This window comes from Panthera tigris, chromosome C1, assembly GCF_018350195.1.
Source record: "Panthera tigris isolate Pti1 chromosome C1, P.tigris_Pti1_mat1.1, whole genome shotgun sequence".
Taxonomy (NCBI): Eukaryota; Metazoa; Chordata; class Mammalia; order Carnivora; family Felidae; genus Panthera; species Panthera tigris.
Genome location: NC_056667.1, coordinates 6927569 through 6954204, shown reverse-complemented (window position 1 = coordinate 6954204; position 26636 = coordinate 6927569). Strand labels below are relative to the sequence as shown.

Sequence of the window (26636 nt, the reverse complement as noted above, 5' to 3'; positions counted from 1 at the left end):
AGCTGCTCAGTCTGGCTGCCTGGGGCCGGTGGGGGTGAGGGAGGAACAGGCAACTCGCCACCTGCTCTGGGCTCTCAGAAGCGAGACCCTGCAGCACTGTGGGCTGCCTGACCACTCCTGCCCAGCACCCAGTCTGTGTCTGGTGGGTCTCGTCCCGAAGCCCGCTTCAGTGCCTCTCCTCGCTCCGCAGGAGTCCCCAGGGCTGGCCAGGGAATGAACCGCGAGGGGGCTCCCGGGAAGAGTCCGGAGGACATGTACATTCAGCAGAAGGTCCGAGTGCTGCTCATGCTGAGGAAGATGGGATCAAATGTGAGTGCCTTTGGGGTGCCAAGCAACGGGTCCTGCAGGGAGGGTGCTGCCGTGGGCAGAGCAGAGGGCCTATAGCCATGTCCTGTGGCAGCTGTGGTCTGCGGAGGGGGATGCTGGGCTTGTGGTTTGGCTCTGTGGCTGATTCATGCCACTGAGAGCCCTTCCTGTCCAGCTCCAGGGGTACCGCTGGGACAGTCTTCCCATCCCCGTGCTGAGCCTGGGCCAGGTGGGTGTGAGCCCTAAAGGCCCTGACCTTCCCGCCCTCCCGTCTCCCTGGGAGGTGTCCAAGGGGCGCTGGGCAGGACGGGCACTGAGAGGGCAGCACTGTTCAGAAAGAAAGGGATGGGCTCCCCGGGCAGGGCCTGGGCTTCCTCCTGGCCCCGTGCTGCACTGGAACCCAGTCTCAGATCTGATCCGAGTGGCAAGGCCTGTGGGCCCATGGACCAAGTTTGGGGTGGGGTCAGAGGGTGCTCGCTCTGGAACTGAAGGGTCAAGAGTCAGGAACAGGGGCCCAGGGATTACAGGAGCAGGTACCTTCTGGGAGCCGGTGTGCACCGCCCCTCACAGTGGCTGTCTCACCCTTGCAGCTGACGGCCAGCGAGGAGGAGTTTCTGCGCACCTACGCGGGGGTGGTCAACAGCCAGCTCAGCCAGCTGCCCCAGCACTCCATCGACCAGGGTGAGTCCCGGCCAGGGTGCCCCGCCATGCCCTTCCCAGAGACGCCTAGTTGGGTTTTCTGGAGAAAACTTAGCTCCTGGGGCAGACAAGGGAGGGCGGCTGCCTCCCGTCCCCAGAGCTGAGGCCCAGGCCTGGGCCCATCTCTTTCCCGGGGTGGGAGCCGAGGACCCAATCAGGTAATGGTGGGAGCCCTTTCTAGGCCTGGGGGAGGCAAGAAATGGAGATGTCCGGGGCCTCTGGTTTTTGCATTTCCTCAGCCTTTGGCTTGACCCCTGCCCACCCAGCACCCTGTCCAGGGAGAGCGTGAAGCCAGCCTCACCTGCTAGGACCTGCCCTCGGCACCGGTTATGCAGGGTGCTGGTGTGTTCCTGGCTGCACCCAGGCGGGAGGCCCCGATGGCTCCGAGTGCCCGAGGTGTCCATCTGCCTGAGGGGGCTCTTTCTTTTCTGGGTGCCCTCACCCGATCGTAATAATGGGAGTGAGAAACATTTAAGTATTTATTGTCCAGCAGGCACATGGTGAATGCTGGATCCACGTAGTTTCGTTTTATCGTGGGCAGCTACTGGTTGTATTACTTGCACTTAACGGGCGAGGAAATGGGTTCGGAAGCCCATAAGTGGTCGCCCTGGTCTTACAGCCAGTCGCCAGAGGGCTCAGGATGCAAACTTGTCACTGCCCGTCCTGGAGTGCTTGTGGGCTCTGTCATCTGGAGGGCTTGCCCGACCCCGTGGCCCACGGCATCCTGACCAGCACTTCCATCTCGTCCTTTCCTTTTATCTTTTCGCTTAGTTGGAAATATTTGCCATAAAATCGTGTGGCCTGTGGGGTGTCAGATGTGAGCTGGCTCCCGGCAGCAGGGCGACGAGGGGCGCGTGCTGACCCGTGGGGCCGAGGAGGAGAGCAGGTGTGGCACGCAAGGCCGCCTGTCTCGAAGCAGTCCCTGCTCTCCTGGATATCATAGGCCTCAGCTCTGGCGCAGGGCCCAGTTCTCCAGCTCTGACGCCGGGTGTCACCTGGCCTGTGCGCCCAACTCAGCAGAAACGTACAGGGCGTCCCAGTAGCTCGGGCAGCAAATTGGGACAGCCACTCGCTGAGCACAACCTGCCTGGGCCACATTCGTGCCACAGCCTGCTGTATACCGACGGTTAGGGGCGGGGTCTGCCCTTCGGGGGTTTGGCTTTTGGGAGGGATCCTTTCTTTTTTTTCTTTTTTTTTATCATATAAATATACAAATACATATATATTTATATATATATATATAATTTATTTAAGTAATCTGTAATCTCTACACCTACCATGGGGCTCAAACTCATGACACCGGGGTCGAGAGTCACGCTCTTCCGACTAGGCCAGAAGGGAGACATCCTTTGTTATCCACAGCTGATCTGGGTTTCTAGCACGGTTCCCCCTTCCCCCCCAGGCTCTTGAACCATATCTCCCTGAAACCTTCAGGCTTCTGGGTTCCTAGGACATCACATTTTCTCCCACCCCGGTTTTAGGTCACTGAATCAACCAGAATTTGGGCTGGTGATAAGAATACCTCTAGTAAAATGCTGTTAATGGAAAAAATCATAATAAGTTATAGAACTGTATGTCAATGTAGATAACAACCCCCCGACACACACACACTCACACGTGTACGTGTGTAGGAAAAAAAGCTGAAAGAACATATACCAGGCTGTTAATAGAGAATTTTGATGTGGGTAGAACTGTCTATATAAAGGACTTTAACTTTCCAAGTCACACATTTTCGTAAGACTAATTTTTTAACATTGCACATACGTTTCTTCTGTAGAACGGGGAAGTTTTTTTTGTTTTTTTTTTTTTATTTTTTAAAAATGTTTTTATTTTTATTTTTGAAGGAGAGAGAGACAGAGCATGAGCGGGGGAGGAGCAGAGAGAGGGGGAGACAGAGAATTCGAAGCAGGCTCCAGGCTGTAAGCTGTCAGCACAGAGCCCAACATGGGGCTCGAACTCATGAACTGTGAGATCATGACCTGAGCCGAAGTCGGACGCTTCACCGACTGAGCCACCCGGGCGCCCCAAAATGGGGAAGTTTCTAAAAAGCATTAAGAGAACCCTCCATCTTGCCTAGCTAAGCCAGCAGTTGAGAATAAAAATGAACTCTGTGGAGTGAAGCCCATGGTGACCTCACGTGCCCTAAAGCATCTGGGCCATCAGGAGCGAACTGTGGCCTGTGAGGGTGACCCCAGAATCTGGGCCCGCCTCGGTGAGGGGTGTCCACGGGACAGCCAGGCAGGCCTCAGATACATCTCCCAGGGAACAGGCTGCTGAAGCTGCAACGGGACCCAGAGGAGGGTCTCTGGGGATGCTGGTGGCTGGGGTGGCTCTCTGCTGTTGGGGTTCCCTGCATACTGCCCCGGGGCCCCGCGGTTACCTCCGAGCTGAACCAAACAGGAAAACACGCGCTGCAGAAAGTCCTGAGGATTCCCGTGGCCTGTGTAGGGGGAGGGTGGGCGGCAGTGCCGGAAGAGCATCATGTATTTTGTGCCCCTAAGGACCCCGCACACAAATGCACAACAAAACAGTTCTCGGCACAGTCTCTCCCGCTGTGGGGGCACAACCCTGAGAGCAGGACCCTGCACGTCTGCCCACACCGTGGGGCCAAACGGGTCTTGGCTAAAATTCTAGCCTGCCCACCTCATCTGTTGGCAGGGCCAGCCTCAGCTGGTGCCGCAGGGATGCCGCTGCCAGGGGCCCAGGTGCTGTCCAAGTGGTGAAAGCCCTGGATCACTGCTTCCAGTGCCTGGGATCCCAGCATAAAAGACCCCTCAAAGGCCTGGGAGCAGTCAGGGTGGTGGGGGAGACAGTCGGACAGAAATCTGGTGTGAGCCCCTCCTGCCACGAGGTGGCGCTGTGTCTCAGCAAATGCCCAGCGCTCTCCTCCACGGAGAGCAAAGTCTCCTTCAGCTCCCCTCTGGGGGCCTCGGACCAAAGGGACAGAGCTCTGCATTGGGCTACTATCTTTAGACTCGCACACGCTTCCCCTCTGGGGTTGGAGGGGTCTGGTACTGGGGGCACTGCTTGCCCTCCCTGGCCCCAGACACAAGAGTGGGCTGGGCATGCCTAGCCCCACGCCCGGGCCTCCCGCCTCCCTGGTCTTCCCCTGGTGAACATGTGTGCAGGATCTGCCGGGCCCTCACTGGTGCCAGAGACCGTGCTGTGTGGGCCTGGCTGGCCTCTGCTGGTCTGAGACCACCCACGACAGCCTCCTCCTGGAAGCCCTCCTTCCCTTCCCCCATCCTCTGTGATACACCTGTCTGTCTTTCTGTCTCTCCGTCCCCCCAGGCCCTACCTTCTGCCCCCTCTGCTCACCGCCCCTGAGCGCTCCTTTTCTCACACCGCCCTGGTGCCCTTGATATTCTGCCCTCCTCTCTGTCACACGTCCCCCTGGGGGTCTCACATGCTCTGGTCAACGCCCTCCAAACACACACCCTCAGCCCAGACCCTCTCCTGACCCCCACCCCCAGAACTTTACGTGCAACTCCCTACTGACCGTCTGGCCACAGACAACCCACGCTCAGATCCAGATTCACACTCGACCCACCGAATCTATTCTTCTACCTGTATTCTCGGTCGTGATGGATGTATCACCAAAACTCCATGGCCCTGGGGACTCCTCTTCGAAGACCCAAGTATCTAGCAAATTATCAGATCCTTGTGATTCTCTTGCCTTAAGGCTCCTCAAATCTGCTCTGTCTTCTCCGTCTTGGTTTGAACCCTCGTTTTGTTCAGAGCACATATTCATTTTTGTCTTGATCGCTGCAAACAGTTCCTGGCATCTTGACTCCTCACCTTGTCCCTCCAGTGCACTTCCCACCCCTGGCTCAGCAGGTCTTGTCCCGACTTAAAATGCTGCCTTGTGGATGACGTCCAGCCCCGCTAGCATGATGAGCGGGACTCCCTGACACTTGACCTCACGCACCGGAAACAGCCAGAGCCAGTGGCTTTCAGCTTCTGTCTCAGGCTGGCCTTGGCGCCTCTGCATTTGCCTCCGGCTTCCAGGAGCCCAGCGCTGACCCCCAGCCTTCCTCTGCCTGTTGCCGGCCGGGCCAGGCCCTCTTGTCATTCCCATCCTGCACATGCACCCTGGCTGAGCTACTCCCACGGTCTCCTGGTCGTCTCTTGAGCAACCCCGAGACCCTTGAGCTTGGGACTATGGCTTCCCACCTTGTATTTCTGGGGCTGCGTCCCCCCCCCCCCAACCGAGGCCCAGTGCACGCTTGGACAAATGAATGGGCCAGGCTCTCTTTGGGTCGGAGAGCCCACCATCCCCCAGAAAGGCAAGAACGTGGAGCCAATCTGAGTGCTGTCTCCTGCTCCCCGAGGGTGACCGAGCAGACCCTACAGCCAGGCAGGACTGACTCTGAGCCAGAGATCAATACCCCTCGGGAAAGGTCACCTTGCTGAGGAAGCCCAGCTGTAGGTGTGGGGGTCGAGAGCTGTAGCTTTCGAAGAGCGGGCCAGACAGAATGCTGAGCTCATTCCCTTCTTATCACCGGTGCTACTGTCTCCATAACACGTACCGATCCCTTTTCCTGGTTATGGAATAATGCATAGTCATTGAGGAAAACTGGGGAAAGGCAGGAACAGCAGAGAAACCTGAACGATTGAATCCTACTGCACAGCTACGATCACTGTTACCTTCTGCTCAGTTCCCCGTCAACCTTTTAAAACTATGTCGGGTTGCCTGGGTGGCTCCGTCAGTTAAGCATTCGACTCTTGATTTCGGCTCAGGTCATGATCTCATGGTTCATAAGTTCAAGCCCTGCATCGGGCTCTGCGCTGACTACAGGGAGCCTGCTTGGGATTCTCTCTCTCCGCCCTGCCCCCGCTCCGTCTCTCTCTCTCTCTCTCTCAAATAAATAAACATTAAAAAAAATTAAAATGTACTTGTATTCACAATCACAAATTGGGGACCAAATGGTATATATAAACATCTTAATATCCATTTTAACATCCATGTTTTAATTATGGTAATTTTTTAAAGTTTATTTATTTTGAAAGAGTGAGAGCACATTCGCGCGTTTGTGCAAGTGGGGGAGGGGCACAGAGAGAGGGAGAGAGAGAGAGAGAATCCCAAGCAGGCTCTGGGATGTCAGCGCAGAGCCTGACGTGGGGCTTAAATCCACAGACCGTGAGATCTTGACCTGGGCCACCAAGGCACCCCGACTTATGGTAATTTTAAAGTATTTTCCAACAATTTGCAAGAAAAGATTTTAGCGATTGCATAATAAGCAGCCACGTGGCGGCCCAGAATTCACTGCCCAGACCTTCCCCGTGGGACATCTGTTTCTCATTTTTGCTATTAATTACAATAGCAGCAAACATTTATTGAGCCCTTCCTGTATGCCAGCTTCTGCGTCAAGAAGCACACAAGGGGTTATCCCGGTGAATCCCCGCCACAGTCCTGCAAGGCGGGTGCTGTCTCGGTGCTTTCGCTTTCGAGCTTTCGAGAGGAGAAACCGGCCTGGAGAGGTTTAGTAAGCTGCTCAAGGCCTTAGGGAGCCACCAGTGTGGGCGTGGCAGGTGTCAAACGTCCATCCTCCATCCTCGCCTGTAAATCTTCATCTTCATCAGTGACTTTAAGATAAATTCTAGGAGTGGCTTTAAGGCCATGTGCATTCTTCAGCAGGACTGCATCTTATCTGAGGAATGGGTGTGATTTAGGCAATCAACATATTTCAGGAAGGTGCGGGGTGTGGGGGGAGCATTGGACTTTTCTGCTGCCTCTTTATTCTGGGCCCTTCACCCGAAGGTGCCTATGAATGTGCTGGTTCTCTGAGAGCGCCTGGTCTCTTCCTGCCTCGGTGCTGCCTAGGGGATGGGGCACCCAGCGAGCGCCAATCCCAGGCTCCCACCGGCACTTTGCAAAGCCTGCTTGTGATAAGCTGACTGTAAGAACTCTCATCCTCACGTGGTGCCTTGGACAGGCTGTCATCCGGGAGTCCCGGGGCACTGGTCTGGAAATGGCCCACTTTGTTAAGGAAGCTTTTGTCCCTTCTCCTCCCAGGGGCCTGCCAGGACATCCCCTGGTCTGCCACTGCCCCTCTTGTTGACCCTGGGAGCTACAGGGCTGGCACAGTCACTGCTCAGGCCCGTTCCAGCCTCCGTCTGATGGCACTGTTTCTCCGAGAGACTTTCCAGGGAAGGTTCCTAGCCTGCAGCCAGCTGGGCTGTCCCAGGGCTCTTCTGACTTTCCCCCTTGGAAGCCAAGGCTGCTGCTCAGGGCACACTGCCAGAGAGCCTAAAATAGGTCATTTGGTCTCAGGGTTGCACTGGGAACCTTGTTAAAATAGTTGTGGTCACAGGCAGACCAGCAGGGAGCCAGTGGCCCCAGGGGAGGGCCCACCCCTCACAAGGGCCTCACGGTGGACCAAGCGAGTGCCCTCCTCCGCTCATCCCCCCTACTTGGCACTCTCCACGCCCCGGCAAGCTGCCGGCACGATCGGCCCCATTCTACAGCCAGCCTTCTTCCCGGAGTCCTCTCCCACCGCCTCCGGCTTCTGCTCTTTGCTTCCTCCATACAGCCCTCTCTGACTCCTCCCAGGGTCCGTCTGAGCCCCTCTTCTCCCTCCGGAGCTCCCTGTGACCTTTCCTGCTGTGTAGCTGCTGTCACATTGGCAGGAGCCCTTTGGGACCGGGATCTGCGCTATGTTCCCGGTCACACGTTCAGCCCCTGGTCCAGCTTCTGACACAGAGCTGGGGTTTGCTGGATCCTTGTGTAGACCGAGCCTCTGGGAGGCGACTCCTGCAAGAGTGGGGGACTGTCTGCGGGGGGTTCTGTGTTCTTTCCTTTCCCACGTGGGGCTCCAAGGCTTCTCCCAGAGGCTCTCTGTGATAACAAGGTGTGGACTGAAATTATAGTCAGGCCCCGGGAGAATTCCAGCCTATGGGATGGGAAGCTAATTCTTTTTTTTTTTTTTTTTTAACTTTAATCGACACTTACATGAGAATTGTCTGTAACCTGGTAATAATGACATTGAACAAAGAAGATCCCATATACACAGAATCAAACTGAAAAATCAATCAGAAGGATTTTGCATGTGATAATCCGTGTCGCAGAAAAAAGAAAAAAGCATCCCAAGAAAGGGTAAGGAATGTGCTGAAGTGCAGGACCAGCTGCTCCATTCAGCGTTCTAGTCCCGGCCTGTGAAGGGCTGCTTTGACCCTTCTTTAACCAGCCTAATGGGTTCTCTTGTTTAGAACCAGGACAGGGGGGCTCCTGGGTGGCTCAGTTGGTTGAGCGTCCGACTCGAGCTCAGGTCATGATCTCACGGTTCATGCAGAGCCCATTTTGGATCCTCTGTCTCCCTCTGTCTCCCTCTCTCTCCCTGCCCCTTCCCCACTTGGGCACGCGTACGCTGTCTCTCTCTCTCTGTCTCTCTCAAAAATAAATAAGTATGACTAATCCCGAGGGAAGGCAAACCCACCCAGAAAGCCACAGAGAAAAGGTGCTATTTGCCTGGGCCTTGATGGATGTGTGGGAGTGTGTGTAGGGCGTGGAAATTGGAGGAAGCCTCTGGAGCCTGCCCAGCGTGAGTATTGGGTGACTTCGTGTCCCCCTAAGAGACTGGTGAGCCACTTACGGTGAGCACTGGGGAGACGTCACAGGACAAAGGGTAAGGCAGGGAGATGGCTGGAAGGTCACAGTGACACCCACCTGTGAGATGCAGATGTTTTTCAGAGGCGGAACATTGAGGACCGAGAACCTGCAGGCAGGCTGAACAGGTGGGGATGGGGTTTGAGCCCCAGGGCCAAGTTCGGGACACACAGATGCTGGGAGAGCTCTGAGTAGGAGGTGCCTGGGGGGTGCGGGTCCTGGAAGGGTGGGAGCCAGGTCCGAGCTCAGGTGCAAGGTGAGATCAGGTACAGGACTGAGAGTGGACCAGGGTGAGGCGTGGGATCAGGGGAGGTTACGCAGGGAGGGCAGGCAGAGTGAGGGGAGGAGGGAGCCCGGTGAGCACAGCACTGAGGACAGCGGGAGGGGGATACCGGCCAGCTCTGAAAGGAGGGGGCTGTCAGCAGGGTCACTGTCAGGGTCCCTGGGGCTTATAATTGAGAAGTCAGTGCGACTTTCCCCTGAACAGTTTCTGTGGAGCCCTGGCTGGAAGCTAGATTGCCGCAGGCCTGGGCTCCGTGAGGAAACGGAAGTGGGGGCACAGAGGTCTCTTTCAGATGCTGGCGGAGCGGGGATGTCAGCTTGGGGTTGGGTGGGGCTCCAGGGACAGTCTGTTCTTGGAGTGGCGGCCGGGACCACCACACCTGGAGCGCCGAGGGTGCTTATTAAAAATGCAGGCTCCTGGGCCCCACCCAAGCCCTCCTGAATCAGAATGCCTGCCAGGGGAGCCTGGGAGTCTACATTTGAAATAAGCCCCCAAGGTGATTGTGATGCCCACTAGGATTTGAGAATATACCAGGGCTTTAGACAAAGACCTGGTCGGTCCTGACCCCTCGCACCCGCTCCTCCCAGATTTTGTCCCTCCTGCGCATAGCCAAGCTCTCCGGTCCGGGAGAGCTTACATTCTGGGAGACCAAAGAATTTGACCAACAAGTACCTCACCTGGAAAACAGCCCCAGAGGTAGGGCGTGTGTGTGTGTGTGTGTGTGTGTGTGTGTGTGTGTGTGTGTGTGTGTTGGGCTCAGCGGGGGGTGTGGAAGGGCAGGAGGGGCAGAGGTGGGTTTGAGGGAGCTAGAACTCCAAGTAGTGACCCCACGAGATGCTGTTTATGATGCTATCTGCCGCAGACATTATCCTGGCCGGTCAGATGGGTGGGATGGGTGCAGTTTATCACAATTCGCAGATGAGAAAACCAAGGTAGATGTGCAGATACGTTGCCCAGGTGGGCAGGGTCAGACCCAGGCCCAGGTCCCGGGGTGCTGGGGTCCACTGAGGGAGCCCAAGCCCCGAGAGGCCCTCCCTGGCTGGGCGGGAGGCCCAGCGCCTCTGCTAGGAGCCAGTCCCACGTCTGGTGCCGTGTGCTCACCTTCTGGCAGCCTGAATGCCTGGTGCCGTGGTTGTCAGCCGGGAGCCCAGTAGGTGCCACCAAGCCCGGAGCCTGCTTTGGCTGCTGAGACCTTAGTGGATCTGTGGCCGCTGTCCCCATGGCAACCAGTATCATGCTGTCTCTCGGTAAAAGCCATCCCCTGGGAACTTGAGGCATCAGAGCTGAGATGTATAGAACCCCCGGGGTTCCTAGGCTGCCGCTGCTAAAAACAGCGCCTGCCACCCAGCGGGTTTGTCTGGGAGGAGAGGAGGTGGTGTGGGAGCCTCGTCGTGTGGAAACGCTCCCTCTTGGAGGAGGCTCTGGGACCTGTTTCCCCAGGAGCTTTGCTGCCTGGCTCGCAGCTGGTAGCTGAGCCGCTGCAGTTTCGGGTAGCTCGGTAGCAGCTAGTTATCTAGTTAGTTAGCTAGCTAGTTAGCAGGTAGTTAGTGCTGATGGCAGGCTCACGGGCTAAGGAGGAAGTACCTCGGGCCCCAACCCCAGAGGCAGACAGGGGAGGTGGGAGTTGCCCCGACACTCCGACTCCGGAGCGTGCGCTCGTGTTTCCTCTCTAGCCCGTCAGCCGTGTGGCCGGGGCTTGGCAGGTCGGACTCCCCGGACTGTCGTGAAGCCCTCAGCCCAAGTGAGTTTCCTGCGCTGTCTCTCGCTTCCGGGAGCCACGGCAGTTGGGAGCCTCCGGGATTTCAGGGTTGCGTTTCTGAGTTTTTCAGTCCCTGGTTGTTCACTCTTATTAGGAAGGTGTTTGGGCCCCTCAAGAGGTCAGGAGCTCCCTGACCCCAGAACATCTGAACCTGAGTAGTCCTAGGAAGCTCTGCCCAGAGAGGGGTGCAGGGGAGCCCCGCCCCATGACAGGGGGAGGCTGGGCTTGCGAGAGCTCATGGCTCTGAGTTGCGCGATGCGGATGCCCCTGCCAGGGACTGATGCTGCTTCTGGGAGTCCCCCGTTTTATCCGGTGATGTCTGTGCAGGGCTGTGCCTGCACTGTAGGGCCCAGGGCCGGCCGCCTTTGGGAGCTGGGCGAGGCTTTTCATGCCATGTGCCGGTTTCTAGGCCGGGTCTGCCCTAAGAGCGGTTTTTCCTCCCCGTCCACCTTTGAGTACTGGTTCTGAGGTGGACTTTGCAGGATCCAGGGCTAGGAGAGCTCTGGCCCCCTGCAGCCGGGTGCTCTGGCAGAATCCAGGCAGGGACTACACGGTCAGCGCGTCGCAGCGGCCGAGGCCCGTCCCTTCCTTCCCCAGTGCCTGTCTCTCTGGGCAAGGTCCCTCCTGGAGAGGGCAGGTGGTTTCCAGAGCAGTCCTCGTCCGTCCCAAAGCTTGAGCCCCAGGGTCCGTGCCTTTCCAAGACTGAGCTCCCCCTTCCCTGGAAAAGAGTGAGGGGCACGAGCAGGAGAACCCCAGGCGTGTTTGTGGAACAGTCCACATCCACTCTGCACCTCAGGGCCGTGGCCGCCTGTTTCCTGTTCTTTGTCACCCGTTATCACCCACCAGGCTGGAAACACACGGCTGATGGGAGCGTGTGCCAGCAATTCAGGAAGCAGGCGGAGGCGCTTAGGTATTGCTGAAAAGACCTTTCGAGAGACTCGATGTGAGAGCCTCAGTTAGCAAGAATGATTCTCCAGCCACTGGGGGTTGTCTGTGTGCCCCTGGGGCTTTCTCCATACACCCTGCCCCCTGCCCCCTGCCCCCTGTCCCCTGTCCCCTGTCCCCTGTCTTGATGGCAAGGTGCAGATGCCTTCAGTGAGCCGGCACATGGCTGAGGCCGGTGCTGGTGCTGGTGTGGAGCCTGTTCTGGGCTTTTGACTCTGCTGGTGCAAATTCATCCTGAGTTTGCAAACAGACTAGTGAGCCCATTGTCTGTCTCCCGCCCCCAGCGAGGGGCCAGCTTCCCTTTTCTAAGCTCCTGCATAGTTGTCATTTTTCTCTGCCCAGTCACTTGACTAGACTCTGTTAAAGGGGCAAAGCTGGCATTGGACGTGGGTTGAGTGCCCTGCCCTGGTTCAGGGAGCTGTGTCCTCACCAGCGCCTTGGCCCTGCTTTCCTTAGCAGGTGAGCCATGGGACCGGGGAGACATCAGGGCCAAGCCGTAGGCCAGGGTGGGGCATTGGGGGGGCGGGAGGCACGGGTCTGGGCTCGGGCCTCCTCCTGAGTTGGCGTTTTTGGTTCCATGTTGAATCCTGTCCCACTGTGCCAGAGTTCTTTCGGTGGTGTTTTTTAAATCCCGGGTCTTGGTTCCATTCTGATGGACGGGCCCAGTCTCTGCCGGGAAGCCTGGACAGTCACAGTGCTCTGGGTGACTGGGGCGAGTCAGTTATTCCCTTCCCCGGAGAGGCAATGGCAGTGTGTCCTGGTGAGGAAGCATGGACTTCAGGGTCTAGGTCTGGGTCCTCCCTGTGCTTCTGATTCCCTGAGTTGCTATATAGGGGTTCTCTCCTCATCTGTACAATAAGGATTCGTCCTGTCCCACGAGCTCTCCCAGGTGCTGTGCATCTGTGAGTGAACAAGATAAAGTCCCTGATTACGTGGAATGTGCCTCCCACTGGGGAATCAAAGATCCCATCAATATATAACGCTGTGGTTGGTGCTGAGGGTCCTGAAGCAAGCTGCACCACCCTGAGGGACTGACACAGGGCACTATTTTTTTATTTTTTAATGTTTATTTATTTTTGAGAGAGACAGAGACAGAGACAGAATGCGAGTGGGTTAGGGGCAGAGAGAGAGGGAGACACAGAATTGGAAGCAGGCTCCAGGCTCTGGGCTGTCAGCACAGAGCCCGACGTGGGGCTCGAACTCACGAGCCGTGAGATCACGACCCGAGCCGAAGTCGGACGCTCAGCTGACTGAGCCACCCAGGCACCCCTCACAGGGCACTGTTTTAGAAGCTGTGGTCAGGGAGGGTCTGGGGAGACGATTTTGCCCAGACACTGGCATGAAGTGCAAGAGTGGTGTGTGACATGAACTTGGGGAAGAGCACTGAGGCAAAGGAAACAGCAAGTGCAAAGGTCCTGAGGTACAAGTTACTCGTTCCTGAAGGACAGTCCAGAAGGCCCACAGGGCTAGAGTGGAGTGAGGAGATGGGTGTGTATCAAAGGAGGTGAAGAGACAGCCAGAGGCCAGACGTGTTGGCTCTTGCGGGCCGTGTGGAATTTGGAGTTTACTTTTGAGTATGATGAGAAATCTTGCAATAAGAAGCCTTTGGAGAGTTTTGAGCAAAGGAGTGGCAGGGTCTGACTTATGTTTTTAAGAACTTCCTCCTCGCTGCTGTGTGACAGTGGGCAATTTGGGGGCCAGAGTGCCGAGATCCAGGAAAACGGGCCCAGGAGGCTTGATGGGCAGTGGTAGCCTGGACTGGGTGGTGGTTGGGGAAATAGTGACGTAGCCACGATATAGTTTAAAAGTAGAGCCGACATGAGGCACCTCACTGGCTTAGTTGGAAGAGCGTGTGACTCTTTTTTCTGTTTTTAAATAAATGTTTATTCATTTTTAAGAGAGAGAGAGAGAGAGAGAGTGAGCAGGAGGAGGGGCAGAGAGAAGGGGAGAGAGAGAGAGAATCCCAAGCAGGCTCCTCACTGCCAGTACAGAGCCTGGTGCGGGGCTTGAACTCACAAACCATGAGATCGTGACCTGAGCTGAAGTCAGATGATGCTCAACCAACTAAGCCACCCAGGTGCCCCCAGCCTGTGACTCTTCATCTTGGGGTTGTGAGTTTGAGCCCCACGTCGGGTGTAGAGGTTCCTTTAAAAAAAAAAAAACAAAAAATGGGGCACCTGGGGGGCTCAGTCAGTTGGGTGTCCGACTTCGGCTCAGGTCATGATCTCGCAGTTTGTGAGTTCGAGCCCCGCGTCGGGCTCTGAGCCGACAGCTCGGAGCCTGGAGCCCGCTTTGGATTCTGTGTCTCCCTCTGTCTGCCCCTTCCCCGTTCATTCTCTGTCTCTCTGTCTCTCAAAAATGAATAAATGTTAAAGAAATAAAATTAAATTAAAAAAAAAACAAACTGAAGAATAATAAAAGTAGAGCCAATCAGATTTGCTGGTGTCATGGAGTGTGTGTGTGTGTGTGTGTGTGTGTGTGTGTGTGTGCGCGCTTGCATGGGATGGGAGTGGGGGGATCGGGGGGATCCCTTGCAGGATTTTTGAGCCACCATAGGATGGCTGGGCCCTTGCTAAGGGGGGCGGCTGAGGGTGGAGTGGGCCGGAGAGCCCGTTTGACGTTCCGCCAGCTGTGAGGGTTCCAATGTCTCCACCTCCTTGCTAACTCCTATGGTCACTTTTTGATTCTGGCCCTCCTAGTGGCTGTGAAGTGGTGTCTCATTGTATCTTTGATTTGCGTTTCCATAGTGACTAATGATGCTGAATTGAGCATCTTTTGACGTGGTTATTGACCATTCTTCTATCTTCTTTGGGAAAAATCTCTAAATCTCTATTCGAGATTTTTGCCCATTTTAAAAATTGAGTGGACTTTTAATTATTATCGAATTGTGCTTATTTATATATTCCAGGTACCGGTCCCTTACCAGATATATGACTCACAAATATGCTCTCCCATTTGTTTTTTTTTTTTTTTAATGTTTATTTATGTATTTTGAGAGAGCGAGACGGAGTGCACACATGCATGAGTATGGGCGGGGGTGGAGGGAGGGGCAGAGAGAGAGAGAAATCCAAGCAGGCTCCCTGCTGTCAGCGCAGAGCCCAACGTGGGGCTCGATCCCACCCATGAGATCATGACCTGAATTGAAACCAAGAGCTGGACACTTAACTGACTGAGCCACCCAGATGCCCCTCCACTTTTTTTTTTTTAATTTTTTTTTTAATGTTTATTTTTGAGAGAGAAAAAGAGACAGAGTGTGAGCCAGGGAGGGGCAGAGAGAGAGGGAGACACAGAATCTGAAGCAGGCTCCAGGCTCTGAGCTGTCAGCGCAGAGCCCGTCGTGGGGCTCAAACCCATGAACCGTGAGATCATGACCTGAGCCGAAGTCAGACGCTTAACCGACTGAGCCACCCAGGCGCCCCCCTCCACTTTTTTTTTAATGTAAGTCTTCTCATTGTAATGTTCTTTAAAGCTTCTCTCTCTCTCTTTTTTTAAGTTTTTCTTTTCTTTTCTTTTCTTTTTTTTTTTAAGTAATCTCTACACCAAACACGGGGCTTGAACTCACGACTTGAAAATCAAGGGTCACATACTCTCTCAACTGAGCCAGCCAGGCGCCCCAGCAGTTCACTTTTTTGGTAGCATCCTTTGAAACAAACATTTTTTTTAAAATTTTTTTTAACGTTTATTTATTTTTGAGACAGAGAGAGACAGAGCATGAACGGGGGAGGGTCAGAGAGAGGGAGACACAGAATCCGAAACAGGCTCCAGGCTCTGAGCGGTCAGCACAGAGCCCGACACGGGGCTCGAACTCACGGACCGCGAGATCATGACCTGAGCTGAAGTCAGCCGCTTAACCGACTGAGCCACCCAGGCGCCCCGAAACATAAACATTTTTAAGTTCAATAAAGCCCAATTTATCTATCTTTTCTTTTCTTTGGGTGTGCTTTGGTTGTCCTATCTAAGAAATCAGTTCCTAACCCAAGGCCATGAAGATTTACTCCGGTGTTTTCTTCTAAGAGTTTTATAGTCTTATAATTTTATAATTTTGGCAGTTATATTTAGGTCGTTGGTCCATTTTGGGTTAATTTCTGTACGTGGTGCAGGGTAAGGGTCCAAGTTCATCCCTGGCATATGAACATCCAGTTCCCTTCTCTCCAACTGAGATGTCTTGACACCCTTGTCGAAACCTAACTGACCCTAAGTGGGGGGATTTATTTTTGAACTCTCAGGTCGGTTCTGTTGATCAGCCTGTCTACCCTTACACTAGTACCACCCTGTCTTGTCTATTGTGGCCTTGGAGTACATGATACAATCCCAAAGCGTGAGTCCAACTTTGTTCTTCTTTCTCAAGACAACTTTGGCCGTTCTGGATCCTCTGCATTTTCCATGTGAATTTTAGGAGCAGCTTGTCAATTTCTGCAAAAAAGGCCAGCTGGGATTTTGATAGGAGTTGTGTTGACTGCCTTTCCAGGATGTTGTCAACAGTGGTGTTTTGTACTTTTCTCAGCACAAATTCTACAGTCCATTTGTCCAACTTATTCCTAAGTATTTTATTATTTTTGATGCTATTGTAAAGTTTTCTTTTTTAAAAACATTTTTAATGTTTATTTTGGAGAGAGAGAAAGAGACAGAACATGAGCAAGGGAGGGTAGAGAGGAGACACAGAATTTGAAACAGGCTCCAGGCTCTGAGCTGTCCACACAGAGCCCGACGTGGGGCTCGAACTTACCAACCATGAGATCATGACCTGAGCCGAAGTCGGATGCTTAACCAACTGAGTGACCCAGGTACCCCATAAATGAAATTTTCTTAATTTAATCTTCAGATTCTTCATTGCTAGTGTATAGAAATACAAACAATGAGGGGCGCCTGGGTGGCTCGGTCGGTTAAGCGTCCGACTTGACTCAGGTCATGATCTCGTAGTTTGTGAGTTCAAGTCCTGCGTCAGGGTCTGTGCTGACAGCTCAGAGCCTGGAGCCTGCTTGGAATTCTGTGTCCCCCTCGCTCTCTGCCCCTCCCCCACTCGCTCTCTGTCTCTCTCTCTCTCAAAAAATTAATACACATTAAAATAAAAAAGAAGAAATACAAACAATGTTTATATATTGATTTTGTATCCTGCAACTTCAAATTATTTATTAATCTTAATAGTTTTCAGTGGATTCCTTAGGATTTTCTATATACAAGAACCATGTCATCTACAAATATGGTTTTACTTCTTCCTTTCCAATTTGGATATCTTTTGTTTCCTTGCCTAGTTGCCCTGGATAGAACCTTCAACTCAACACTGATTAGGGGCGCCTGGGTGGCGCAGTCGGTTAAGCGTCCGACTTCAGCCAGGTCACGATCTCGCGGTCCGTGAGTTCGAGCCCCGCATCAGGCTCTGGGCTGATGGCTCGGAGCCTGGAGCCTGTTTCCGATTCTGTGTCTCCCTCTCTCTGCCCCTCCCCCGTTCATGCTCTGTCTCTCTCTGTCCCCAAAATAAATAAAAAACGTTGAAAAAAAAATTAAAAAAAAAAACAACACTGAATAGAAGTGATAGGAATTTGGGGCGCCTGCGTGGCTCAGTTGGTTAAGCGTCCGACTTCAGCTCTGGTCATGATCTCGCGGCTCGTGAGTTCGAGCCCCACATCGGGCTCTGTGCTAACAGCCTGGAGCCTGCTTCGGATTCTATGTCTCCTCTCTCTGCCCCTGCCCCGCGCACACTCTGCATCTCTCTCTCTCTCTCTCTCTCCCTCTCTCTCTCAAAAGTAAATGAACATTGAAATAAATTAAAAAAAAAAAAAGCGACAGGAGCAGACATCCTTGAAATGGGGGGGGGGGGAGCTTCCAGTTTTTCACCATTAAGGGTGATCACAGCTGTGGGATTTTAATAAATGCCCTTTATCAGATTGAGAAAGCTCCCTTCTGTACCAGATGTGTTGAGGGAGGGTGTTCCCATGAAGGGGTGTTGAATTTTGTCACATGTATTCTCTGTGTTATTCAGACCATTGTATGGTTTTCGTCCCTGTTTTTGTATTGGTAGGCTGTAATACATGAGTTGATTTTCAGGGGTTAGAACACCCTTGCATATCTTGGGATAAATCTCACTTGTTCAGAGTATATAATCCTTTTTATATATTGCTGTGTGGTTTGCTAGTACTTTGTTGAGTGTTTTTGCATAACACAGGTATAACGAATAGCTATATTCATAAGAGATACTGGTGTGGTTCTCTTTTCCCATGATGCTTTCATCTGGTTTTGGCCATCTTTTTTTTTTTTTTTTATGTTTATTTATTTATTTTGAGAGAGAGAGTGCGAGACGGGGGGGGGGGTGGAGAGAGAGAGAGAGAGAGAGAGGGAGAGAATGAGTCCCAAGCAGGCTCCACCCTGTCAGCACAGAGCCCAGTGCGGGGCTCGATCCCATGAACCGTGAGATCGTGACCCGAGCCGAAATCAAGAGTTGGACACTTAACCGACTGAGCCACCCAGACACCCCTGGTTTTGGCCATCTTTATCTTTCAGTGTGTCCGAGAGCGTGAGCAGGAGGCTCTCCAGCTTCTCCCCTCCTGTGCTCACCTGCCTCCAGCAGAAAGGGGTGCACAAAAGCTCGGGCCCGAGTCGAGACAGTGTCAGCAGAGGTAACAATGGGGTGGACACAGCCTCATCTGTAAAATGGCATAGGAAACCTAGCGGACAGCCTGGAGGCGGCAGGATGGGCCTTCCTGTTCTGAGCCTTGTGATTGCCGGCCACAGTTGCACCCAAGGGAGCTGCCACATACTGGACCTTAAAGGAGGAAGGACAGCAGGGACCAGCCTGAGGCCCTTCCTGGCTCTGAAGCTCTAAGAGCTCCATTCTGCCAGCTAAGCGAGCAGCGCGTCCTCCCTGGTAGGTGGCTGGCCCAGATTTCCCGGAGAAGAGGAGGGAGGGGAGCAGCATCCTTGCCCGGAGGCCCGTGTGCTTCCTGGCCAGGCCCTCGTAGTGCAGGCCAGCCACTGATAAGGAGAGGTCAGACGATGCTCTGGAAGGGCCTGCCCCGCTTGGCGAGGCCCGGAAGACAGCCGGTCCTTTGGGAACAGAACAAGGCACGGGCTGGGCGGCAGCTCTGCGGGCCCTCTCCACACCCAGCTCCCGCAGCAGAGTGGGAGGCTCTAAAAATGCAAGCTGCTGATTTCCCCACCCCAGCCAGGGACGGGCGACCAGCTGGCACTGTGGCACCAGCGGGACTCTGGCAGATCCTCTTCCACCTTCAGGTGTCATGCTAAATAGTCACCGGGGTCCCTGTGTGACCTTGAGGAGGTCACTTCCTTCCCCAACTCGGAGCCTAGCCCAGGTGCGCACACCAGGCAGCCTGCGGGGTCGGGAGCCCGTGGTCGTTCCCTCCGCAGACTCACCGTTCCCTCCTGGGGTGGCCAGGGCTATTTTTGTGCCTGCAGCTCAGTCCAGAGGCCTAAGGTCCCCGTGAGAAAGCCCACGAGGCAGGCAAGGAAAGAAGCAAGTGGCTGCCTCTCCTTGCCGCAGCCCAGGCAGCTCTCTCCTCCCCTCTCTCAGCCCCCACCTGCCCCTCCCCATCGCCCGGGGAAGAGCCGGCATCTGCTAGGTGACCAGCTCAGCTGCCATGCAGGGTATGATGTCATCTTGGATTCTGTGGTTGCTAGGAAAATTCTGCCTGCAGTGATATTTCGTGGTCCTAGGACTGAGGCGAGAACAGAATGTTCCCGAGAAGACAGGGGAAGGATTCGTAGGGCTTCCCAAGCAAAGGAGCCCCCCATCCCAGGAAGTCAGAGGATTTGAGCTTCTTCCCAGGAGCTTGTTCCCCTTCTCAGGAATAGAAGTTGTGCGGGTCACGGCAGAAACGCGTCAAGGCAGGTCGGGGTGCGAGCGGCAGGGTTGGCTCCCCTGACAGCACCGTGGCGACCTGGTGGCCAAAGGCACACGTCCGTGATGTCGCCTCCTTATGCCTCCTCCTGCAGCACCACAGCTGGGGGGCTCCCCCACCCCTCGGTTTCCAGGGGCAGCAAGAAGGAGGAGGCGGCGTGGAGGAAGACGGCCAGCACCATGCGGGGGGTGGGGGGCAAGGCGGACGCCGTTTCACAGGCCGGAAGCTCAGCCACGAACCACCCGCACCCGCCCCCTCTTCCGTGGCCTTTCCTGTGTCTGTTCTTCTCATCGTCCCCTCCTGGGGAGATCCCCTCCGGCAGGACAGAAGAGAAGTCTGTCAGAAAGGCCACGGCAGCTGATTATTGTTCAGGGCCTGACCACGAATTGCCCTTTAGTAAAAGGGGAGGGGGGCCTGGCTGGTTCAGTCGGTAAACGTACTGACTCCTGATCTTGGGGTCGTAAGTTCGAGCCCCAAGTTGAGTGTAGAGATTTTTTTTTTTTTTTTTTAATCTTAAGGGGCGCCTGGGTGGCTCAGTCGGTTAAGCGTCCAACTTTGGCTCAGGTCATGATCTCGAGGTTCGTGTGTTCGAACCCCACGTCAGGCTCTGCACAGAGCCTGCTTGGGATTCTCTCTCTCTCCCCCCTCTCTCTGCCTCCCCCCCCCAAATAAATAAATAAGCTTTAATAAAACTAAAAACAGATACGAGGAAGGAAGGAAGGAAGGAAGGAAGGAAGGAAGGAAGGAAGGAAGGAAAAGGGGAGAAAGCAGTAGGCCCCAGGGAGGGCCAGGTCCAGCAGGGGTCAGGACCTGCTGGTCAGCTCACTTGCCCTGCGGCCTCCTCCTTCTGCCTGAGCAGCTCTGGGTAGCCACGGCAGGTCAGTGTTTTGAACTCTTTCCCTCCTCCCTCTTGCCTTTTCTGGCTGCATGTCAGAGCCTGTCTTATGGAAAACAAGACAAAGGAAGTGATTTCATGAGTGCCTGGACCAGAATCTCAAATCCATGTTTAAAAATAACAATAATAAAGATTATGGCTATTATCTATCTCTGTAGGAACCAGGCCGACTGCAGGCCAGAAATGGGCCCAGCTCTGCTCTTTTGAGCAGGTGCTAGGTGTGGGCAAAGAGGGATGGCTGTTAGAAATCCTAATGAACCTCCAAAGGATCAAGACACGAGTCTTCAGAAGAAAAAGGAAGGTTCCCGAAGGCCTCTGGCTTTGGTGACCTGGGAGGAAGCGATGTGAGCAGAGCCCTACTCTGGGACCTGCAGCCCTGGGTGCGTGTCACACAGGCTTCTCAGTGGCATAGCCTTGAGCAAGCCTCTGAGGCTCGCCCCCGCAGCCCTGCCACCCTATGGTGGCGTGTCCCCTGGCCAGGCCGTAGGAAAGGCCCAGAGAGGAGGCGGTTGGCTGCTTTGGAAGCAGTTGGCACTGTGCTGGACTAACGCTGTCACGGGTGCCCGAGCCGCCTTGCCCCTCCCCGATTGCAGCCTGACGCCCGAGGCCCAACCAACAGCTCTTTCCTCCTGGTGTGCAGGTGCGGAGGACGTGGTGATGGCATTTTCCAGGTCGGAGACGGAGGACCGGAGGCAGTAGCTGTGAACCCCTTGGAACACCCTGGAAGCTGGCAAGGGCCAAGAGATCTGTGTGGACCTCGGCCAGCCGAGTGGCAGCAGATCACCTTCCCGATTCCCCCTGCCCCTACACCCTACCCTACCCCACTCCAGGGTCACTCAGCAGGGCTGGCACCGAAGGAGGCACCGGTGGTGCAGTTACAATTGGCTTAAAGGGACGGACTCATGATTGGCTGCAGGAAGAAACCCTTTTATTTTTAAATCTTGACCAACAGAAACCTTTTATTTTTGACTTTTTTTTTTTTTTTTTTTTTTTTTTGCTCCTCGGTATATGGCTTCCCAGGAAGCTCTCCGAGATCTGGTGCTTTATTTAGGTCACTTTTGAGGAATGTGAAGAGGCCCGATTGGCTGCTTAAACTGGAAAAGGATTCTGATTGGCCAGCTAGTGGGAAACGGTGTTTGTTTTTTTTTTTTTCTTTGATTGGCTGCAGGTGTTCTGCTGATAGCAACAGCTTCTCTCTTTTCAATGCTGAAAACAGGGTTTGGGACATTGGTTGTTATATTTGACTTGAAAAGAAAAAAAAAAAAAGAAACCAAGTGCGCTTTGCAATATTTATTACACAAAGAGCTTGCTGCTGCTTTCACGTGTTTTGTTTGTGTTTGCATTTGATTTGATTTTGATATGTGTGTTTGGTTTCTCATTGGCTCATCTGCGACTCCCGTTTCCAGGGGCGCCCCCGGCTCGGCCGCACAGGCAGTGTCTCTCCAGTCCGGGGGTCCACCTGGAGAGTGCATTTGCTCTAATGCCCACACCGGGCTCCACTGGCGAGGGGACCTCCGAGGCCCCATGCAGGGTCTACAGCTGGAAAAGAGGGCCCCTGAGGAGGTTTGTGCTGTCCTGCAGGAGCAGACCAGAGCTTAGAGGTGACCATTAGCCAGGATTTATGCTCATCACTTCCATGCGTTGGCACCCGGCCAGGCCCCCTTCCGGGGGGAGCTGTGGGGCTCCCCTCTGCATGGGGCTGGGCCTCTCTGGCCTGTCCCTGTTGAGTAGAGCAGCGGGTGGCTCTGACCTTTCAGCCGATCCCTCCATATCTACTTCCTGAGGCCTCATCTGGGGCTCCTCCTGTAAAGGGCAGGAGCTGCTCCTGGCTGTGAGACCCCACAGTGGAGTAGAGGGCTCTGCCCGGGAGCCCGGAACCCTCACAAAGGCCCCAGCTTGGCTCACAAGGCCCGGGAGGCCTTTAGGTCTCCACACCCGGCCCTGACCTCCGCCAGCCAGGCTCCCAGGGTACCTGCCGCTGGGCAGTAGGCCCTGGCCCGGGCTTGGAGTCCTCATATCCGACGGAAGGGTCCCTCTCCATGTCAGCCTGGAACAGACATTGTTTGCTTCTGAAGTGCCGACCGAGACAGCTGGCCGGGCCTTCGCTGAGCAGGTTCCACCAGGCCGGCCCTCGGCCCGGGTCCCCAGAGACGCAGAACAGCCAGATTTGAGGGGCAGCGAGAGCCCCAGGTCTTCCCACCTGCCCTCCTCCTACCCTCGGGGGGAGCCTGGCCTTCTCCCTGTGTCTCTCACCAGAGTGGAGTCTGGGTGGGGAGGTGGAGGAAGATGGGGACCTCAGGGACCGGGAGCCTGGACCCTCCCCCCGAGACGGTAAATGGCTGAGGCCCCCGTTTTGCCCCAGGTACCCAGAGCCAGGAGAAGATTCTCAGAGCCGGACTCCCCCTTCTCAGGGCTGGGGCTGTAGGGATCACAGGAGCTGCCCTGGGGCCATGTGGACGGCCCGTGCTGTGCTGTGAGCCTTGCCCCAGAAGGACTCGCGTGTCACAGCTTAGATGGCCCTGACCTCCTCCGCACGTGGGCCTGGTTAGCTGACCTGGTTAGGTTAACCTTCAAAGAGCGTCGATCCCCAGGGAGCGGGGACTATGGAGACACCAACAGGGGCCCGAGAGCACCCTCCTCCGGGAGAGGCAGTTGGCGTATGTGTGAGCACACACACACACTTTCACTCTCAGTGTCCTGCCTCCAGCTGAGCCCCTGGGGAAAGGTCAGCTTTTGCGAGCCCCCTCCCCCCAGGTTATGACATCTGTCACCAGATGCCAGTACCAGGTTGCCATTTTCCCCCTCTCTGTGTACCTGCAGCTCCCATAAAGGGTCCGTGTCCAGGCCGGTGGTGTGTCTGTGCCCCAGCCTGTCCTTGTCAAGGTCACGGGGCCTCCCTCTTGTAACAGCAATGGCCCCGGTCTGTCTTGCCATCTGAACACGAAAAGTGAAGGTGTTTCTGTGGCTCCATATTTCAACTGAAAATATATCTGTTGGAGAAAAAAAAATTAACAATAAAGATTTTTAATAGCTTGGTGTGTGAGCTGAGTTACCTCCCTCGGAGTTGGGTGCGTTTGCTGATTGCCCCATGTCGCATGGGCTCCGCTGCTGGGCCCTCTCTCCCCAAGGAGGCACCACAGGGAGGGTCGGAAACACCATGTTTGCTAGTTTGATTGTCTGTGACCTGGAGGGTGACTCGGGGCTTGGAAGAATTCCGAGATCTGCCCAGCTGACAGGTCCCTGGAAGGCTGAGCCCCCTTTTTGACCTGGAGATTCTGATACCGTCTTCGATTGGACTGAGGTCAGCCTTCAGAGGTGACCTTGCCCCTCTGTGCTCTTGAGCAGACACTGGGCACCTGCAAGAGTGCGGGGGCCCTTCCATCCTAGACACCCCAGCCCCCTGTGTGATGGCAGTGGTCTTGGGCTACTTGTAACAAAAGTCCAAACAGAATATCCGGCCCCTCCGTCATCCCAGAAATGGGAGATTTATTGGTGTTCAGCTGTATATTCAAGTTTAGAAGCTGAAATCATTTCTGCTTTAGGAATTTTTGCTTTGGAAGCATTTTCTAGAATGTTTCATTTCCACCCTTCATCATCCCATTTTAGGTCTTCTTTTTTTTTTTTTTTTTTTTTTTCCCCCGCTTACATGGACTCCCTGCTTCTATTTCCTTTTCAAAGAGTTTCACTGGGAGCTAAACGCTGTGGGGTTTATAGACTCTGAGGACGGACGGCCCAATCGACATCATTCACTCTTAGCGTTGGGAGAGATGTTGAAGGCCGCCTAACAGGCCACACGGTGACCAGATGTGCGTCACCTCTGAAAGATCTCTAAAAAGGGCTTGTCTAGGCTTTGCTTGGATACCCTCCAGGGTATTTTACATGGAGTTGGCCTGCCTTTCTCTGTAGGTTTTTATTTATTTGAATGTTTATTTATTTTTGAGAGAGAGAGAGAGAGAGAGAGACAGAGGATGAGGGGGGGAGGGGCAGAGAGAGGGCGACACAGAATCCGAAGCAGGCTCCAGGCTCCGAGCTGTCAGCACAGAGCCCAACGTGGGGCTCAAACTCACGAACTGCATGATCATGACCCGAGCCGAAGTCAGACACTTAACCGACTGAGCCACCCAGGTGCCCCGAGGAAAAAATTTTTAAAAAGACAGCTGTGTTAGCCAGACATTACAGAGACACAATCTCCAAGGGCTCATGTTAGGTAAATTACTTGTGTTCTTTTTTTTTTTTTTTTTTTTTTTTTTAATTTTTTTAACTATTTATTCCTGAGACAGAGAGAGACAGAGCGTGAGCAGGGGAGGGTCAGAGAGAGGGAGACACAGAATCTGAAACAGGCTCCAGGCTCTGAGCTGTCAGCCCAGAGCCCGACGCGGGGCTCGAACTCACGGAGTGCGAGATCATGACCTGAGCCGAAGTCGGACACTCAACCGACTGAGCCACCCAGGCGCCCCACTTGTGTTCTGATTTGCACTGTCGGGAGTGAACCTCGGCGTTAATCTGCTCTTCTACACTGAGCAGTTGAGCAGGGGGAGGCGCTGACTGGCCCTGGTGCCACTGCCCAGCCCCCAGCAGAGACCCTGGAAGCCGACCCTGGAGGGAGGCGCCCTCCCAGAGTTGTCTAACTCAGTTGTGTCTCTTGTGGGAATTGGGCCAGCAAGAAAGAGGAGTTGGGACGCCACAGCAGGCCCAGGAAAAACACTGGGGGCCGCGCGGCGTCTTGAACAGGGCCCTTTGTAGCAGGGAAACCGATCCCTCTGGGGCACCTGGTTCAGTGGTGGGGGCAGGAGCCAGTCCCGGAGCCGGGAGCTCTACCGGTACCCACGTGCCACACCCGCAGGGGCCAGTCATCACTCTCTCAACGTCCCTGTTGCCCTCCGCACCCACCCTTTTCCCGGAAAAAGACTGACCTGAGGCCGCATTTAGAAAAAAACGCTTCTCTCTCTCTCTACTGAAGGAACTCCCTTTCCTTGGGCAATAACCGGGTGTTTAGGAGATTTGGGAGGCTTGTGGGGACGACAACTGCTAGTCCTAATTTAAACAAAGGCCTCCTTAAAGGATAAAGGCAGTGAGATGCTTTTTGAATATCAGCAGGTGCCCGGCCTTCACTTCTCTCCTTGACGTTGGTTGGAGACCGGTTTCCCAGAGGGACTGGGCGGTCCTGCCCGGCAAGGAGGTCAGGAGAGCCGCTGCCAGGGCCTAAGCCCCATCCTGCCCTGCCTGGGCTGCCTTGTTTGCACACCTGTGGGGGAGGCTGGCCCCACATGCACAGTCCCAGGAGGCGACTTCAGACCCAGAACTTGTGACAGTTTCCCCCTCCTGGCCTTTGGCCTCGGCCCTTGAGGGAGGGAGGTTTTCCACACCCATCTCTTATGCAGGTAACTCCCTCGTCCTGGTCTCAATAACGCGGGGAACGTGTGTCGGGTGCTGCCCGTGTGCGGGTGCACAGCCCCGTATTTCCGCCATCTTCAGTCGAGGTAAGGATGTTACTGTCCCCATTTTACAGATGAGGGAATAACATGATTTGCTTCAAGGTCAGCGCGGTACAGTCGGAACCTGGAGCCAGGTTGTCTGACCCCAGACTCCATGCTTGTTGCCACACTCCTTTGGCAGGGCGGTGGGGGTGGGGGGTGGGGAGACCAAATCCCGCATCACTGAGATGCCCAGGGCCCTCTCTGTGAGTCCTGGCCCAACCTGGGGTTCGCCCGTGTTCTCCAAGTCCCGTCGTGTCCAGCTGTAGCAGGCCGTTCCACGTTTGTCACGTGCTGGGCCCTCAGGCCAGCTGTCCCCTCTGGGGTGAAGCTGGCCTCCCACCCACTCACGGTGCCCCGGCCTTTCCGACTCCTGCTCTCCGCCCTTCACCCGCTCTGATGCCTCATGAGGGGACCTGGCGGTTCTCCTCCAGGCCGTGCTGGTGGTTCCTTTTCACTTTTCCCTGCTTCTCCCTTCTCCGCAGCCCCTGGCCAGCGTCTGGCAGCCTAGCCTCGGCGACGCCTGTCCCCACGTGAGGTCAGCGACAGAGCTCAGAGATGAGGGACTGCAGGCTCGGATGGGAGCCCTGCCTCCCTACTGTGACCTCTGTGCTCTGGCACCAGCCTCGGCCTTCACTTGCTCATCGGTAAAATGGGAATAATAATAAAAACAATTGCACCTTCGACAGATTCTACGCAAGAATGCTTTGAATCCAACCCCTGACAGACAGAATCCTCTTTTGACCCGGGTTTGTACTGTTTACCGCCACAGTATAAACCTTTATGTCCCCGTAGCCGGGAGCTGGGAAGACAGTG

At 54.8% G+C, this 26636-nt stretch overlaps 1 protein-coding gene across 3 annotated transcripts in view; it reads left to right on the top strand.

Moving 5' to 3' along the window:
- The window catches only part of CTNNBIP1 (catenin beta interacting protein 1), a 52379-nt gene extending 29013 nt beyond the window's left edge, over positions 1-23366 (top strand). For all 3 annotated transcript variants that reach the window (XM_042996184.1, XM_042996183.1, XM_007078354.3), the window contains 3 exons: positions 191-309; positions 897-987; positions 20987-23366. In XM_042996184.1, coding sequence (XP_042852118.1) covers positions 214-309; positions 897-987; positions 20987-21045 — 246 coding nt within the window. In that variant the 5' untranslated portion in view covers positions 191-213 and the 3' untranslated portion in view covers positions 21046-23366. The remainder of the gene's footprint in view (positions 1-190; positions 310-896; positions 988-20986) is intronic.
- The last annotated feature ends 3270 nt before the right edge of the window (positions 23367-26636 follow it).